Genomic DNA, 18,718 nt, shown 5'->3' on the forward strand with positions numbered 1-18,718 from the left:
CCCACCCCCCAACTCAGCACACAAAAAACATTCAAATCAAAACATTCATACACATCCGACACGCCCCGACCCCCGCATCTCAACATACACACAAAATACATTAAAATACAAACATTCACACCCCCCCACATCTCAACATACACACAAAATACATTCAAATACAAACATTCATACACATCCGACACACCTCCTCACCTCAACATATACACAAAATACATTCAAACACAAACATTCATACACATCCGACACACCCCCTCACCCCCGCATCTCAACATATACACAAAATACATTCAAACACAAACATTCATACACATCCGACACACCCCCCACCCCCGCATCTCAACATACACTCAAAATACATTCAAACACAAACATTCATACACATCCGACACACCCCCCCACCCCCGCATCTCAACATATACACAAAATACATTCAAACACAAACATTCATACACATCCGACACACCCCCTCACCCCCGCATCTCAACATACACACAAAATACATTCAAATACAAACATTCATACACATCCGACACCCCCCCCGCAACATACACACACACAAACATAAAGCAAATCAAACCCGACACACAAACACAAACAGACCACTTACCGGAGACGTGCTGGAAGGCAGGTAAGCGGCAGGTAAGCTGGAACGCTGGAATCGTACTATGGCTGGCGTGGTCCAAGGCTGAAATGCCTTCCGGCATCAAGCCTTATGGGCCACGCCAGCCGTAGTGCTGGCCCTCCATTGGTGCAGCACACACGCATTACGTGGCTCGTAGGAGCGACGTGGTGCGTGTGTGTGCTGAGCCAATGAGGGCCAGTGTTTTCACCGGCCCGGAAGACAACAAAGACTTAGGAAAGTCTTTGTGCCTCGCAGGCCGGTCAAAAGGGCATGGCGGGCCGCAACTGGCCCGCGGGCCGTATGTTGTGCACCCATGATGTAGGGGAACCATAAGTGATTTCTCAGGATTTTTGTTGGTGTTTTCTATTCCTCTGTGTCCTTCATGGGCTCTATTGTCACTAGTGTCTTTTGGAGGTCCTTTGGGGCTACCAGTCGGCTGCCTCTTAGTAGTATTCCATGGTCTGTGGCCACTAGTTATGTGTGTATTTTGGCAATGTGCTCCAGGTCATTCTTGTCACCCCCCCCCCCCCCCCCCCGGTGCTTTTCTCGTGTAGATGCTTCCACTTGTTCTTGTTGGTGAGTTCTATTGCTGCCTTGATTGTGGGGTCAGCCCTGCTTCTGGATGCAAATTCCTCCATCGAAATGGTGGGGGGGATGGCGTTGGTGGATAGATAAGCGATGTATTCCTCCGCTTCACAGACCAGTGAGTTGTCGGTGGTGGCAGTAGGGTGCCCCGTGACAAATAGTCGGCTGGGTTGGCATCCCCTCCCAGTTTGTGTATGATTCTGTAGTCATATTCTTGGAGTCTTATACCCCACCTCTCAATCTGGGGGGGCATCTTTGTCTTGGGGTTCCTGAATAGGGACAGTGGTGCTTGGTGGTCGTTGACCAGTGTGAAGCCTCTGCCAATGACTAAGTGAAGGAACTTTTCACAGGCCCACACGGGTGCCAAGCTCTCCTGTTCTGCCTGCGAGTAGGCTTTCTCGGTGGGGGACAGGGCCCTGCTGGCATATGCGATGACTGCATGTCGGGTGTTGTCTTCTGGGCTGGTTTGGGCCAGGATGGCACCGAGGCCCACCGGGCTAGCGTCGACAGTGATGATGGTGTCCCATCTTGGGTTGAAGTAGGCTAGTTGTCAGTGGTTAGCCAGGCTTTCTTTGATGGCTTGGAAAGCTGCTTGGCATTGTGTATCCCATGTGAAAGGTGAGTTCTCCTTTAGTAGGGCCCTGAGGGGTCAGTGGTGGAGGTGTAGTTCAGGACGTATCGGGCGCAGTACCCAGCCATCCCTAGGAATGATCTCAGTTCGGCAATGTTCGTGGAGACATAGAGATTGGTGATGGCTTTGATCTTTTCCAGGTCAACTGTGATCCCCTTGTCTGAAAAGAATCGCAGGCTGGTTTTATTGACGTCACACTTGTGCCTGCTGAGCGTTAGGCCGGTGTCGTGTAGTATTTTGCATATGGTGAGGAGCGCTTTGTCGTGTTGTTCCTGGGATTTCCCAAAGACGAGGATATCGTCGCTGTAGTTTAAGGCGTTCACTTCTGGTGATATCAGTTTCCTTATGGTCTCTAAGAAGATCTTGGGTGCCGATGATATTCTGAAATTGAGGCGTTTGTATCGGAATAGCCCTTCGTGGGTGGCGAAGGTGGTAATCGGTCGGGAGGCCGGATCTATGACAAGCTGGTGGTACCCCTGGTTGAGATCCAATTTGGAAAAGTGGGTGACCTGATTTGGTTGGACAAGCATGTCTTCTAGGCTCGGTCCCGGGTGCCTCTCCATCTGTATGGCTGCGTTGGGGATGCGCATGTCGACGCACAGGCACAGTCGCCCGCCGTCTTTGGGGATGACGAGGGGGGATACCCAGGGTGTGGGTCCATCAACCTTCTCGATGATGTCATTCTGTAGAAGTAGTTGTAGTTCCTTGGCCACCTGTGCCTGTAGATGGAATCAAACTTTGCGTGGATGTTGGGGAGCAGGTGTTATTGTGGGGTCAATGTGTAGTTTGATGACTGAGTTCTTGAGCATCCATACCCCTTCGGATAGTTTGGAGAAGTGGGTTTTGAGGGTCCCCATATCGATGGGTCGATGGGTTATCGATTGCACCTCCTGTTTTTCCAGTGGGTAACCTTTTATCCCTTCTGTTGGGTTGTATTGGATGTCGATGAATGCCAGTGCTCTGGCCATCCGGTAGCTGAGGAGGCATCGCCCCACTGACGGGCTCTGTATGACGTGTATTGTCGTTGGCACAGTCAGGCCTCTATGGGATAGGTTGCAGAGGAACTGACCTTTAGATGTTAACGGGAGTGATGTGCCCCATTGGAAGATGTGCGTATGTGATTGGCGTGGGGGTTAGAGGTCCGCTATGGTGTAGTGTAGCTCCTTATTCATCACATTGACGGTGGCCCCTGTGTCAACTATGAACTGGTTTTGAGTTTCCCCATCTGCACCGTCACTCTGGGAGCTGGCATGCTGTTTACGGCTGCACTGAGGAGTCTGACATATTCCTTGTCATAGCCGTTTTGTAGGTATAGTGGGTACTGGTCCACTGCATTCAGTGTTCTTGGTGGCGAGTTATTATAGTGGTCGTAGTCCATTGATGGGATGGATGCTGTCGGATAAGTCATTCCTCTTTAAAGCGGTCGCCGGTCGTATGGTTCTCTTGACTGTTCCAGATGTCGGTTTCTCGATGGCTGCAGCTTGGACGTCTACTCGTTCATATACTCTTGCTAAGTCGAGGATCTCTTGGAGAGAGAGCGTTTTTTCAGGAGGTGTTTTCTAAATAATGATGAGATGCATCCTTCGATTATCCGTAGCCGTATTGCTTCGTCGTCGTTAAAGTTGACGAAGTCACATTTCAAAATGTTCCTTTGTAGGCAGATGACGAACTCGCCAATGGATTCATGGGCTAGCTGGGCACACTGGTTGAAGGCGTAGCACTCGTAGTCTCTGATGGGGTTCACCACTAGTTTGCTATTGATGGCGGCAAGGAGGCATTGATATGTTATCCTTTCTTGTGTCGGAATTGTCCTTATGATGTTCTTTATCTCTCTTCCAGCTACACTCGTGAATATGTTGATTTTGTTGGGAGGGTCTTGGGTTCCTATGAAGTCCTCGAATTCTTCGACCCATTCTTCCCACCTTTGTCCTTGGTCGTGGTGTGGGTTTAGGGTAAATGGTTTGGGGCGTCTCATGAGGCTGGCATGAGACGTGGGGCCTGGGTTGGCTGTGGGTAGTGCCCCTGCATCGGCGGCTGCCTGCGGCTGGTCAGTCATGGTATCTCAATGTGCAGTGTTCTGCCATTGGGGTGGATAGGCGTGGGCTGTTGCCCTTCTCTTGTGGTACCTCTGGTCTGGTTTACTCTTGGCGTGGTGATCCGTTGGTTTGGGGTGAGTGGCATAGGTTCAAGCTTGCCCTCCGCTCTGTTGGGGTTGTTGGCGGTATTCAAGGCAGGCCACGGTCTGGTGTTGCTCTTTATTGTCTTCCCTTTGTACGTAATAGTGGTCAGTTCTGGGCTGGGCAGGGCTTTGCCATGCTGTGTTGGTGCTGCTTCTGGCCACTGGGCACTGGGGCCTATCTGGGTGGCTTGATCTGTGACTGGGCCGTGCTGGCGGTATCCGTCACACTTTCATTTCCCTTTCCGTGAGAGATTTATGGGTTTCCTCTTGTGCGCGTGCTCCTGCTAGCGTTCTAGATTAGTGCACAGGATATTTTCAGGTACTGGGGCAGTCCCAATACGCTGAAGTCAGACAATGGGCCTCCATTTAGCAGTCTGGAGTTTGCTCGATTCATGTGCGACATGAGCATAAGCCACTGGAAAATCATGCTGCTGTGGTCGCAAGCTAACGTAATGATCAAGAAAGTTATGGGGAGTTTAAAGAAAGTAATGCAACAAAACGAGCTGAGTCAAATGTCGCTAAACCAAGCTGTGTGTAGCATGCACCGGGGGTTTCCGAAACTCACCACATGTTATGTTATGTTACTTGCCATTTATATAGCGCTCTATATTGGTATGACCTCAAACCGCTGGTAGGTTGAACACCCTCTGGAACCGTAGTTTAGGTCAGTAGAGAGAGATGGTGTTGCATGGTGCGTGGGTGCACCAGATATGTGTGCAGCTGGTGTAATTGTCAGATGGTAGCTGCTTCCTAGCGATAGGTGTGGTGGTGAAGATATCAGTTGGATGTTTGCCTTCTGGTGGGTGGACACCCAGACTGGGTTCTGTGTGCGTTAGGCCTGAAGAACACATATGTGAGCAGCTAGGCCGGAATGTGCTTGGCTAGCTGAGTATTATTAGGGTGATGATTTGTTCATGGGGTCGTATTCGTATGTGAACAGCTAAGCCGAATTAATCAGGGGTATAGCTGTGTTCTAGTTGAATGATGGTGTATAGTATAGAGTAAGCATAGTGATGTGATATGGTGGTTATCTTTAATGCGCCCGAGACTGGGCACGTGGAACAGCAGGAAGGCGCCCCTCAGAGTTGGTGTTCTAAAGAAAGATGAAGACGAGACTTCCTCACTGAGAAGAGCTCTGGGAGGCTGACCTCACAAAGCTACAGGCTGAGGACGCAACTAGGAAACTCGAGATGAAAAGATAGGCTGATGCGAGGCAGGGAGCACAGTCGTCGTGTGTCGAAAGCAAGAACGGAATCAGAGTCAAGATTTGAACCTGGTCACCTAGTCATCACGCAAATCAAGGGACCTATGGTGACAGCCCAATCCCCGGGCAGGGTGATCACATACAATGTGTCACAGTTTGGACTCTACTAGAGAAGGAGTTTCAGGATGAGGAGACAGTTGAGGAAGATCGTCTGAGAATGACGAGGCGGCGTGACAGAGAATGGGTAGCCCGTGGAGAGGTTGACAAGACTGAGGCAATGCATTACAAGGCCTGTTAGACTGATTGAGGAAATATGAGGCCAACTGTGAGTAATGGGATTTTGTTTTGCCCGAGAGCAGGAGATTTCGTGTCTGGCATGGACAGAGTTAACCCAGCGTGACAAGATATTCTTGTCACGCTGAACACAGCCAGTGAGGCTCACGCATGCTCGCGCATGCACGAAGGAAGTCTGCTGCATTAAGCAGAAAGCTAAAGTAACATAAACAATTAGCATCCCGTCCTCCATCCCCATGTCCCTCATTTCGGTGCTGCAGCATGTTGCGGGCATAAGAAGGGGTATAGATATACTCTCATGTAGAGGGATGCGAAACAGCCTCTATCAAGGTATATTAGCCTCTCTAATTCCATGTTTCTATCCATGGTTTCCCGCCATTCTCTTCGAGGGGGAAGGTCATTCGAACTCCAAACTCTGGCTATTCACCTTTTGGCTAAAATCATGGCCAGTCCCACAAGGAACCTCTCCCCAAGAAAGAAATATGTGCCCCCCCGTGTTGCTGCTATTTCTCTGTCCAGCATGGCTTTAAGGCTGTCCAACACTTCTCCCTAGAAGTTGCTGATCTTGGGACAGGACATAGAATATGGAGGAAAGTTCCCCTCCCACTTTCGCATTTAGAGCAGTCTTTATTATCGCTTCTTCCCATCTCAAAAAGCCTCTGGGGTGTCTAATGAATCCTATACAGGACATAATATTGAATCAAGCGAAATGTAACATTAATGGCTATTTCCCTAGCTGCTCCCAGCACGCTCTCCCAGTCCCCTTCCTCAAGGAGCCCTAAATTGTTCTCACATTTCCCCTTGATTGGGTTCATTGACTTAGATGTTTTGGCAGCTATCCATCTATAAGACCTTGAAATTGGCGTATTAGCAAATATTTCTGCCGCCACCTGCCCCAACAGGGGGAGAGTCTTGTTCTACGTCAAGATTCCCTACTAAATGTTTATGCAATTGTATGTATTGGTACATCATCCTGTTGCCCAACCCAAACTGTTTCTGTAATTCCCTGAATGGATGAACCCCATCATTTATTAGTAGGTCCCCCAGTGGTTTAACCCCACTTTCCACCCATTGAAGACCTTCGATTTGTCAAGGTTCTGGTAACCGCCTGTTTCCCCAAAGTGGCAGGTCAGCTTTGATCGGGGTGGTTCAACCCATTTTAAGTAGTAGAGTGTTGCAGGTTTGCACTACCAACTTCTGCACTGCAGGTAAATCGTACATATTCTGTCTGCCTAAAAGCACCTTGCGGGGTGCACAGGGTCTCATGCGCCAATAGTCTGAGCTAGTCACAGGGTTGTCAGTATTGAGGAAGATCCAATCTTTAGTAACCACCAATTGCACCGCCCAGAAATATTTCCTGAGGTTCAGTAGAGCTCCACTTCCCACACAGAGTTGTAGTGTTTCTAGAGCTATCCCAGGTGTCTTAGAGCCCCAGAGCAGTCTGCATAGACTACGGTCCACCTTCTCAAATTCCTCTGCTGGGATGTCAAAGGGGGGTGGCTTGGAAGGACTTAGAGGAATATCGGAAACAAAAACATCTTAAACAGGGCTATCCTAACCATAAATGTGAGTAGGAGGTTCGCCCATCTCTTCGATTCAAATAGGAATTCGCTGATCAGGGGATCCCAGTTTAGCTTAAAAAAGTCCTCTTTCGTTCTGCTTATATATATGCCGAGTTCATAAAAGGCTCTGTAGTGGCATGCAGATCTCCCGTATTGCAATTAAACATATCTCCCGCTTGGGGCATGAAGCACACCGATTTCCCCAAGATGACGCCCAGTCCGCTGTGCTCACCAAATTCCTTGAAGAAGTCAATGGTTCTTTGTATGGTCTCCTCAGGATTGCTCAGTTAGAGGAGGACATCTTTTCCACGGACAGCGAAATCCTATCCCTGTGACCCCTTGGCCAACCAAAAACCCAGATGGAGTAGCAATTCCTAATTCTTTCCACCAGGGACTCCACCACTAGGGTAAATAAGAAGGGTGACAAAGGGCATCCCTGTCTTTTCCCACTTTCCAATGTTAAAGGCCTTACAACCTGCCTGTTAATTCACACCTAGGTCACTGTGAGTTGTATAAGAGCTTCACCCATGCTATGCAACCTGGTTCAAAGGTCATCATTCCCATTCTATTGTATCAAATGTCTTGTAAGAGTCAAGGCCCAGGACAGCGTTAGAAGGGTAGGGCAATGATTCTACCATCAATGCTCCAGAGAGTTTATGCAGATTCAGTCAAGCAAACCTCCCTGGCATGAAGCCGTTTTGATATGGGTGGACTAACAAGGCAAGACCCCCAGAGGTCTGTTGGCAATAATTTTTACCAAGATCTTAACCTCCCCATTCAAAAGAGAGATCAGTCTGTAAGATCCACAACTCTATTTCAGCTTACCTTTCATGTGTATTAACGCGATTATAGTTCCTGCAGGTCCCGGGGCAGAATCCCTCTCTCCTTGCAGCCATTAAACATGTTGAGGAGATGAGGGCATACTTTGTCCCCCAGTAATCTTCATAGTTCCACTGGGAGGCCATTCAGGCCAGTCCTCTTGACTGATTGGATTTGTTGCAAACTTCAATCTACTTCCGATAATTTTATCTCTGCATCTAAAGTAGCCCTCTGGGTTTGCGGATAGTTTTCTCACCTCAGACCCCCTCATAAAAGTCGCAAGCAAGATAGTGCTCCCATCCTCTAGCTGGAATAGGAATTGGCATAAAAGTCGATAAAGACTTTCACTATTTTTTCATCTTCTTGTACTCGTGTCCCCCCACTCATCTTTATCTGCTGTTACCTACCTGTCACCTTCCTCCTGTTTGGCCAGTCATACAAGGAATGTTCCATTTGTATCACCATGCTCATACACTCTATCCTTGCTCAGCCAAGATAGGTGGTTGGCTTCATCCAATGACAGCATTCTCACTGTATTCTGGCCTTTCCTCAGCTCCTGGGATGCCTGTTTGAATCTACCCCTGGACTAGTTCCTCTCTAGTTCTATTGTGAGAGCTTCTACTTTGACCAGATCTCACAGTCTATCCTTTTCAATGGTTTTCATAGACTCTCACATAAGACTGTTTTGAAAGCCCCCCAAAGGGTCCAAGCTCTGTCCACAGAACCCTAATGTTCCTTAAAGTCGTTTTCTGTTGGGACATTAAGCCGCCCCTGATTATGGGGGAAAGTAGGTGGCATGCATGGAGTCTCCAGACCCCTTCTAGGTTTCCCTTATCTATGCCTTACTGAGACATCAAGGAGGAGTGGTCCGAAAGGCCTCTTGGTAGATAGGTAATCGTTTGCACCCTGTAGATGCCTGTCCGTGGGACAAACATATAGTTGATGTTTTTTCCAGACCTAGCAACACCCCTGGTGGATGCAGATAAAACAAATGTGGGCACAGAGTGGAATTAATAACATACGTACTCAAGGTGGCACGCCCTCCAGACATTAACCAAGCCTAGCTATTCCACCCAATCTTGAAGCTTAGTGGTCCCATATCTCGCCATTCTGCCCACTCCCTTTCAATCCAGGCCCAACAAGTATTGAGAATTATATTTCCCACCTCCACCAGCAACTCTCTCTAGACTGGTAGGTTAGTGTAAATAGTCATAACATGATGAGGTCTGGCACATCCTCCCTGTGACAGAAATATATCTGCCCCTTTTATCAAACTGAAGGGGGCATGCCTATCAGGGAATAGATTTTTTTTATCATAATGGCAAACCCCCCACAACCCCTTGCTAAACCTTCATGGAACACCTTACTGTAAACATTTCTACCAAGAAATTGACTATCGACGCCACAAAGGTGGGTCTCTTGCAACATTACCACTTTAGGAGCAGGTTGTTTGAAAAATTGGAATGCCACTCCACTCCATCTTATCATCCAATCAGTTCACATTCCAAGGCATACACTTTAGACGTCTTTACAAAATGTTACTGTTTGGTATTGCACTATTTTTAATCTTGTATCTTTTAATTCATATGCTGCACTGGTACCACCCCCTCCCTTCCCATCCCTTGGAAAAGAACAGTCCCCCGATCCAATTAAACTCCTCCCTTCCCATACTTTATAGCCTATGAATGTATCTGGCATACACCCTCTGCCCCCATATCAAAGTAACACCCATCTAAAATGGTAATGACCAACTAACACTCTCAGCTACTCGAATACCTCGCCCTCTGGGCTCGCAATGTTAACTTTCAACCCGTACGGCTACACATGCCTCTGTGAATCTACAACCCCTCTGGGTGACCTCATTCCAAGAACAAACACAATACAGTCTCTTCCACGGTCCCTCCCCTCCCCCTGCAGCCCCTATCTCCAGTCCAGATCATCAGGTGCCAGCCAGCAAGTCTTCAAGGGCTAGGGTGTCATCTTCGGCCACCCTCACCCTTGGTGTTGCTCCAGCGCCCTGGGACACTCACACCTGCCTCAGAGCTTGACCCCCAGAAAAAGAGCAGTTGTTTTTCCTCCTGATGGCCCCAGATCATGAGCCGATGGCCAGCCTCATCGTACAGTCCTCTCGAGCCAGTCCCAGACCTCATTTGGGCTTCCAAAGAATATGGATGGCCCTTGTGCAACACCTTCAGTTTTACTGGGAATAGGAGCATGTACCTCAGGTCACAGTTCTGAAGCTCCCTTTTCAATCCATCAAACATTTGCCACTGTTTTTGCACCTCCCTTGTGTAGTCTGGGCAAAGTAGCACTTTTGCATTGCGTATCATGATTGAGCCTTTCCTCCTAGCTTTTTGAAGAATGGTGTCCTTGTTCCTGTAATTCAAGAGTCTGACAATCGTGCTTCTGGGGTATGATATATGATATGACGGTTCATTTATATAGCGCCTATACACAATGTGTTTCAAAGCGCTTCATGACAAGGGAGGGAACAAGGGAAAATACAAAACATTCTTACAGGCCATGAACAACAAGAATGTGAAGAAAAAAAAAATATCATACTCGGCATAGCGACATTTCAGATAGTGCAAGTGCTAAAACACAGATAGGAAAGAAATGGGAAACAGACAGGCTACTACTGTACTAGGCCTGATGACATTTCTGGTAGAGCCGGAGAATTCCACAAGGTGAGGGAGAGGGGAAGAGAAGGGGGGGGGGAACCTAACAAGCGACTATCGTACTAGGCCTGACGACATTTCAGATAGTGCTGGGGGGGTAAACAAGTAAGAAGGGGGGAGGAGACAAACAAAGTTACTAACATACTAGGTCCAGGGACCATTAAGATAGAGTAAGTGCATAGAAAAAGTAATAGGGGGGAGGAGACGGAGAGAAAGGGGGAAGAGAGGGGAGAAGAGAACAGAGAATAAAACAATGAAAAGAGCAGAGAAGCAGAGGGGAGAGCACAATCAGTTGCAGAGGTCAGTGAGGCACATAATGTTGCAAGGGAACAAAAAATGTGGGAAAAGAATCACAAAGACAATGGGCGCAGCATGATTCAGGGACAACCTTAGGGGGAGATCCAGGGAAGGTCCAGCATGTGAGTAGAGGGGGTGAAGCCCCAAAAGTCAATGTGTCCAAAAGGTCAATCCAAGTGTTGGCAAAAGTCATTGATGGTGACCCCTTCATGAATCAAGACAACTCTAGCAATGAAAAAGGGGGGGGGCAAGAGAGTAGGGATGAGGGGGGCAAACAGCAATGTCACAGAGGTCAGAGGGGAGGTGGGGGACACACACAAACATCACGGGGGCAAGAGGGGGATGGGCACACACACGCATCACAGGGAAAGAGGAGGTGGCGGGCACACACAAACATCAGAGGGGGCACACACATTCATCACTGGGGTATGGGGGCACACACACGCATCACGGGGGGGCAAGAGGGATGGGGGGCACACACATGCATCACAGGGGGCAAGAGGGGGTGGGGGAACACACAAACATCACGGGGAAAGAGGGGGTGGAGGGCACACACAAGCATCACAGGGGCAAGAGGGGGAGGGGGCACACACATGCATCACAGGCGGCAAGAGTGGGTGGGGGGCACACACACGCATCACAGGGGGCAAGAGAGGGTGGGGGCACACACATGCATCACAGGCGGCAAGAGTGGGTGGGGGGCACACACGCATCATGGGGCAAGAGGGGATGGGGGCACACAGAAACATCACAGGGGCAAGAGGGTGTGGGGGGCACACACACACATCATGGGGGCAAGAGGGGGTGGGAGGCACACAAACGCATCACAGGGGCAAGAAGGGGTGGGGGGCACACACAAACATCAAGGGGGGCAAGAAGGGTCAGGGGGCACACACACATCACAGGGGAAAAAGAGGGGTGGGGGCACACATTGATCATGGGGGCAAGAGGGGATGGGGTCACACACGCATCACGGGGGCAAGAGGGTGGGGGCACACACACTTCACGGGGGCAAGAAGTGGTGGGGGCACACATGCATCACAGGGGGCAAGAAGGGGTGGGGGCACACACAAACATCACAGGGGGCAAAAGGGGATGGGGCACACATAAACATCATGGGGGCAATAGGGGGTGGGGGCACACACAAACATCACAGGGGGCAAGAGGGGTCAGGGGGCACACACAGGCATCACAGGGGCAGGAGGGGGTGGCGGGGGCACACACACGCCTCACAGGGGGAAAGAGGGCAGTGGGAGGCACGCACACACATCACGGGGGACAAGAGGGGGTGAGAAGCATCCCTGAAGTGGACAGCGAGCAGACAGGGACCTTAGGAGTGGGCCTTTGGTGGGGGGGGCCAGCCAAGCCTGCCGGCTATCCCATAGGCCAGGATAGTGATGCCTCCAGCCAATCCGAGTACGACACAGCAAATCAAACTCCAATGCACAGGACTAAAATGCTTACAAGTGCACCAAACAAAGGTGCTCCCCACAAACAAGTCATTTAGTCCAGAACGCCGTGAAAAAGAATGCTGAGTGTGCGCAATGCACTGAAAAAGGTCAAGAAATGAGCACGAACGTGTGCCTTGCAGAGAAAGCCCAGAGGGGCGGGAGGGGGTTACCTTAATCCTGATGGTATGCGGCTGACACTCGGAGGGCTTCCAGAGTATGAGTGAGAGGTACTTCTGCTGGGCAGCATGTTGTAGGGAGTAAGGAGAGAAGAGTAGAGCCCGTATGGGGGGCTGGTCTGCACCAGATGGGCTCTTTCTACCTAAAAGAAGGCAGACAGCCCGTTTCTTCCAAAGGCTTGTTCTATCCATGTCTCCAAGAACAGTTCCATAGACTCACGCTCGACCAATTCCGGCAGGCCACCAAGCCTTCGCTTCATCGTCCTGCCTTCCAATTTTGTTGGAGGAGCTTTTTAGTCCGGCAATCTGACCTGTCAGGGCTACCATTTCATCTTCAACAGTGTAGCTACGATTCACTGCCTCTTTGATTCTATTGGCAATGCACCTCAGTTCAGCCCTCAGCAGTGTAATGTCAGCACCCACTTCCGCTATCTTGTTTTCTAGCAATATCCAGCTGTTCTTGATATCTTCTATCATCATCGATAGCGTGGGTTCCTCCAGCATCCTGTAGTCTTCTTGTAACTTGCTTCCCTGGCCTCCCCCGTGGTTCAGCTGCTTCTCCTCTTGTTGCCTGGGTTCAGCTGCTTTTGTGGGGGTGTACCTATCCATGTTGTTGATCTCAGAGGACTTTTTTTCTTGCTCCCTCCACTCGTCCTGCCTTTACAGTGGCTCAGCTCTGTCCCCCTGTGTCAGTCACAAGGGAGCTGCTGCATTCCTCCAACCTAGTCCTGCTGGTGGGGGAGACAGCAAGGCAAACAGGCCTTATTGTCCAGCTGAGTTCCCTCCCCGCCACAGATGTTGGCCCATGAATCTCTCCTTTCCTTCCGTCAATATGCTCCTCTCTGTGCTCCACTTCTTTACTGCTAAGGTGCACGTCCCCAGACTCGGGCCAGAGCCCGCGCCACCACTTGCCTCTATATGGGTTCTCACTCACTCAGGAGAGTGGAATGGGTGGTTGCGTCCAGTGCCACTTGGCGTGCAGCCCCATCTCACCATGCTTTTGATGTCAGTTCGCCACAGAAGCATCTTGTTGGGGCAGGTGAAAGGAGAGAGCACACTGTTTTCCCCCAGCTGCACCTGCCCCCACCTCCACTATCCACCAAACTGCACTCTGTAGTGGCCTCAAGTCGTGGCCCGATCAAGCCGGATCTGTGTCCGGGACCCCCGGAGGGGTCGATGGGAATTCCATTTGGCATCGGGGAGCTCCTCCTCTCCGCCCGCTAGGCTTCACCCGATACTTGCGGGGGAGGCGAGAAGGACCCCAGCGTGGGATCTCACCTCTCGTGGGGCTCTGCACAAGGCTTCCGCCGGGCCACTCAGGTCACCTGTACCTCGGCGGCCTGAGACCAGCGGATTGTCACTGTAGCCTCAGATCAGCGGATTGTCACACTGCCAGTCGCCATCTTGCCTCTTACAAGGCCAGGGCCTTCTCCTTCCCTTGGACGGCCTCCCTCCCCCCCAAAGGGTCTCCCTCCCCTAGGCGGCTAGAAATGCTTGTGTACATGTGCGTTATAAATACCACATCATATCATATCAGGGTCCACGGCATCAATCGGCGGGTAGGGCCATAGCACCAGTTCCCCAGACAAGGCAAACACACCTCCGGCGGGGCACCAATCAGGATAAATGCAGGTTTTCCAGGGGTCCCGGCTGGAGCCCTCCTTTAGTATGTCTGCTTCATGCGTCGCCTTCCCATGCCCCACCATAACACCAGTTTTGTGTATATATCGCTTCATGCTGAATTCCTCACACTTCGATATGCTGTAAGGTATCGGGGATGTGAATGTGCAGTCTTCAACTGCACCTGCTATATTTTGTAATGTGATCTGCATTTGTATACTATATGATTGCCACTGGAATCACTTCTTGGGGTTGAAACACTGAGAGAAGAGTTGTGTAGGAGCAAAGACCACCGAAGGCTTTATTATGGGTAATTAGCATTAGCTCATATGTTCATCTGAGATGCCCATACCCAAACTTGGACATGCCGTATTGTCTGCAGGGCGCATACTATCGCATGTGGTATTTCATTTTACCCATTTTGGTGGTTATTACACATTATCAAATATATTCATTAGTGTGACATGGATATCAATATATACAGGACTGCGCCATTTCACATTGCTGCTGCCCCGTTGTCAGTAACGATACATTGTGCGTCTCAACATACAAAGTGGGTAAGTGCCAGTCCATGATGTACTTTCGAACATACAATTCTGCAATTTTATGTCTTGGGGTCAACTTTTAAATGTGCTGCAGTATTTCAACCACCATTTCTGCAATGATTTTTTAAGCCTGTTCATGATAGGAAACAAGTTCGTGTTCTAGCGATTTTGCACAAGAATTATAAATACTTAATGAAATAAAGGCGGAGCAAAATAGCAGGAGAGTTATCAAGTAAAGTAGACGGAAGTGTTGAAAGGGGCATTGAAAGGGCGTTGGCAATCCCGAATCATGGTATATATGATTTTAAATCCTCACATGAAATAATCTTGTGATAAAAAGAAAAACCAAACTCAAATGTCTGCGTATCCTTTCGTAGTGCAACACTAGATGAACATTTGAGTCCAATTGTGTTATCATTCTATAATCTGAAACTGACAACGAGGCCTTGATCGCCACATCTTAAAGATTCTGCAATTCCCGGCAAGAACGCTTCTATCTCTCGGCCTTTCAAGGGCACTGGAAAAAAAGTACCTTTTCACGACCCTCTTCCGCTCTGAAACCCTTGCCCTGCCCTATGTTTTCTAGCAATGGGGGTGATTTATTTGGCTCTCATCTCTGGCTATTGATTTAAGATCCAGTGAAATTGTCGCCAGTGAAAATGTCATCAGCGGGTGGTTTTTACTCAATTTGCACCCTGACTACAATCAAGCAATGTTTCCAAATATTGTAGGACTGGAGTTTAGAATAATACATACACCAATACTGGTAGAGTATGTTGGGAAGACTTTTAGAACTCAGTAAAGCAATGAACTGTTCTTGTGTTCCAGAGCCTCATGGCCCAGTGGTGTTCCCATGAATACTGTAAAAAATGGTTAAATATGTTTCTGTTAAACTGAACAGATCACCATTTAATCTGCATGCAGCATTCCATGCATATGTGGGCTGCAGATGTTGCAACCGCTTTCTGTCCCAGAGAATATATTTTGCAAACATACAATGCTACTGCAAATTCATTAGACATTCTGGCAATTCATACCAAAATGGCGTCCTTGCCTTACCTGGGACGTGGTCACAGAGGATTCCCTAAGGAACTGGTGAGGAGAGGACACACTGGGGCTACAGTATCGTTTGGGCACCATAAGGCCTTGAGTCTTCTTGGTTATGTCTGTTCCCTGCCTGGCAACTCCTGCTTGCTGCCGAACTTGCCTTCTTGGGTCTTGTGGTTGCTGTGCGCTGTTAAAACTTGCCGCCATAGGCTGCTGCAGTAACATCTTTGGGAAAAAATGTATATTTATAATGGAGCTCAAGGATATTAAAATACAATAGTGACTAGAACACCATATGATATAAGGAAGAGTCAGTTTCAAATTGGCCATAACAAAACTGTTTGTGAAACCCCTCAGACACAATTGCGCAGATAATTGTTCAGCAAATTCTACTGAAATCTAGCTCCTCAACTGCAACGCGGATCAAGCAGCAATGAGTCCTCACATGATAGAGACGTTCCCATCAAGCAATGTGAAATGTAGTCGTACATGTAGTACCTACTATTATTTTTGACAGCATTGGAGGCTGCTGGTCACCAAGCCCTGCTACTCAGTGGCTGCGCCCATAACCAGTTTTGGCACCTTAAAGGTAGCTTCTTTTCCTTTGCAGTTGGTGAGCAGGTGCAAGTGGATCTTGGTCACGTGACCTAAGCCCCAAACACCTACTTATCCTTGTCCCTTCCTTTACTTCTGAAGTCTTAGATCAAGGACGTCACAAAGAAAAGTACAATTCCTGTTTTGAGGTGTTCAGATCGCGCAGACCCAGGACAAAGAGGCCTGCTTTTCTTTCATCAGGTAAGCTCCATCGGATATGGGTCTCGCCCCACTCTCCTAACACCCCATCACCACTTATCGCCAGCCACGTCACTCACCAGCAACATCATGAGCACCACACTGCAGAGGTCTCACCTGTGTCACCATACACCTCATCAGCACTCCATCATTTACCACTTCATAAAAACTGATGCTTGCCAATGTCAGCTCATCAACCAACCATGTAGCAGACATCACCGATCACATCATCACACATGACTTGGACACCATCTTCATTACCGAGACATGGAGGACATCAACCCCCACAAACATCCTAGATATCCTGTTCCCCAATAAATACAGAATTCTAAGACGAGACCATCCAAACGAGTTTGGTTGGGGCCTCACGATCATTCACAAGGCATCATGGCCATGCACCCAACTGGACGTCACCACCATTGACTCTTTCGAAAAATGTTCCTGCCACTTCACATTCTCCTCAATGGATACAGTTACCTTACACCTCATCTACAGACCACCCAGGCCCAACACCTCCTTCATCATGGCTTTTAAGCATACCAACATCATCTTCCTCTGTGTCTTCAAAATTCCTGCCAACCCAGCAACCAGGTCAATGAAGGAAAAACTCCAATGCCTACTCTGCACTCTAAACCACACACAGCACACGAAAGACCCAATTCACAGGAAAGGTAATACCCTCTACCTCATCATCACTTCCCTGCCCACACTCCATCACAGCCCTCGAATCCCGCTCTATTGGTCAGACCATCTGGTAATCCCCTTTGACATTAGCCACATCACACCAGCCAGGCAAACCCATTGGAAACCCAGTAAATAGGCCTTCAGATTATTCAAGAACTTCCCAGTGGAGGCTCTCACAGAAGACCTTGCCAAACTTCAATTCACATGGGCAGATCTCCCACTCATGAATCGCTTCTCCAAGTACTCAACACCACCCTCACAACCAACATCAACCACCATGCCCCAGCACAACAACACACCATGAAGCCTAAACCTTCCACATATTGTTACACTCAGGAACTGAACTTAAACCAATGAACCATCAGAAAACAAGAAAAGACTTGGTGAAAATCCTGCGGTGCATCCAACCTCATCCTGCTGAAGGACCTCTGTGCTACACGCAGATGAATGATCACCGCTGCCAAAGCCAACTACTACCACAACACGGGTTTGTTGCTTTCACACATGAACTGCGCCACACATGTTTCATTTGATTTCAATTTCAAATTTTATGGTTCACAAAGGATTTTTGTGTATTCACCAATCTCTCGAAGGAGAGCCCTTGTTGATGACACGTGTTTCAGCTCCTCGTGAGCCTTTTTCAAATCGGGGCATATGTCATCTTCACTTCACTTATACAAACAAGCATGTACACACAAGTTTTATGTGTATTAGGTTCCAACAAGACTCACACACATCACTAATTGCTACCATAAGGGACATGTGACAGCAGGTATTCTGGGACATATGGTCCTATAAATTTGATCAAATATAGTAAATCGGCCTAGCATTCACAAAATGGAAGTCATAGCCACACTTGGCAAGTATTTATAGATGAAACAAGTAAAATCTTTTTAATATCTCTCTTCAGTATAGATCTATCTATAAAATTGGAACTAGTCAAACCTTCTCAAATAACGAGAAACTAATGTGTATACAGAGAATAAGGACTCAAAATAATATTAACACCAGTGCGCCTATGGGCACAATACAACTGTACACCCAAACAGTATGCAACAAGGCCTCTCCTTTGGGAGATTGGTGAATACACAGAAATCCTTTGTGAACCATCAAATTTGAAATTGAAATCAAATTAAACATGTGTGGCGCAGTTCATGTGTGAAAGCAACAAACCTATGCTTAACCTCAGAGATGGGGTAGTGGTTCCGCCGAACAACTTTTCACACACACGCAACACTTTTATACCGATCACTAAAGAGGTCGCGAGGCCGAAGAAGTTGACGCCCCAAAAAGACCCCTCATCAACTGTACTACCACAATACCATAGCCAAGGCCAACTGTGACATCAGAGCCCTCTTCAAAGCCATCAAGCACTGCATTAACCTCTGCCTGATGGACCCGTACTACACTCCATCGGAAATTCCACTGCTATTGACTCTTTTATCATCAACAAGACCAGCATGATCCACCAACACATAGACACCAATGCTGCAACTGACAGCATACTACACATCCCATCTCGCAAAACT

General features: G+C 48.5%; 1 protein-coding gene across 3 annotated transcripts in view; it reads right to left on the reverse strand.

The window, feature by feature from the left end:
- Positions 1–18,718, reverse strand: part of PASD1 (PAS domain containing repressor 1) — a 622,352-nt gene that overhangs the window by 48,748 nt on the left and 554,886 nt on the right. For all 3 annotated transcript variants that reach the window (XM_069612735.1, XM_069612734.1, XM_069612736.1), the window contains one exon: positions 15,726–15,938. In XM_069612735.1, the coding sequence (XP_069468836.1) occupies positions 15,726–15,938 (213 nt within the window). The remainder of the gene's footprint in view (positions 1–15,725; positions 15,939–18,718) is intronic.

Source organism: Ambystoma mexicanum, chromosome 5p (genome assembly GCF_040938575.1).
Source record: "Ambystoma mexicanum isolate Mex_15411 chromosome 5p, UKY_AmexF1_1, whole genome shotgun sequence".
Lineage (NCBI taxonomy): Eukaryota > Metazoa > Chordata > Amphibia > Caudata > Ambystomatidae > Ambystoma > Ambystoma mexicanum.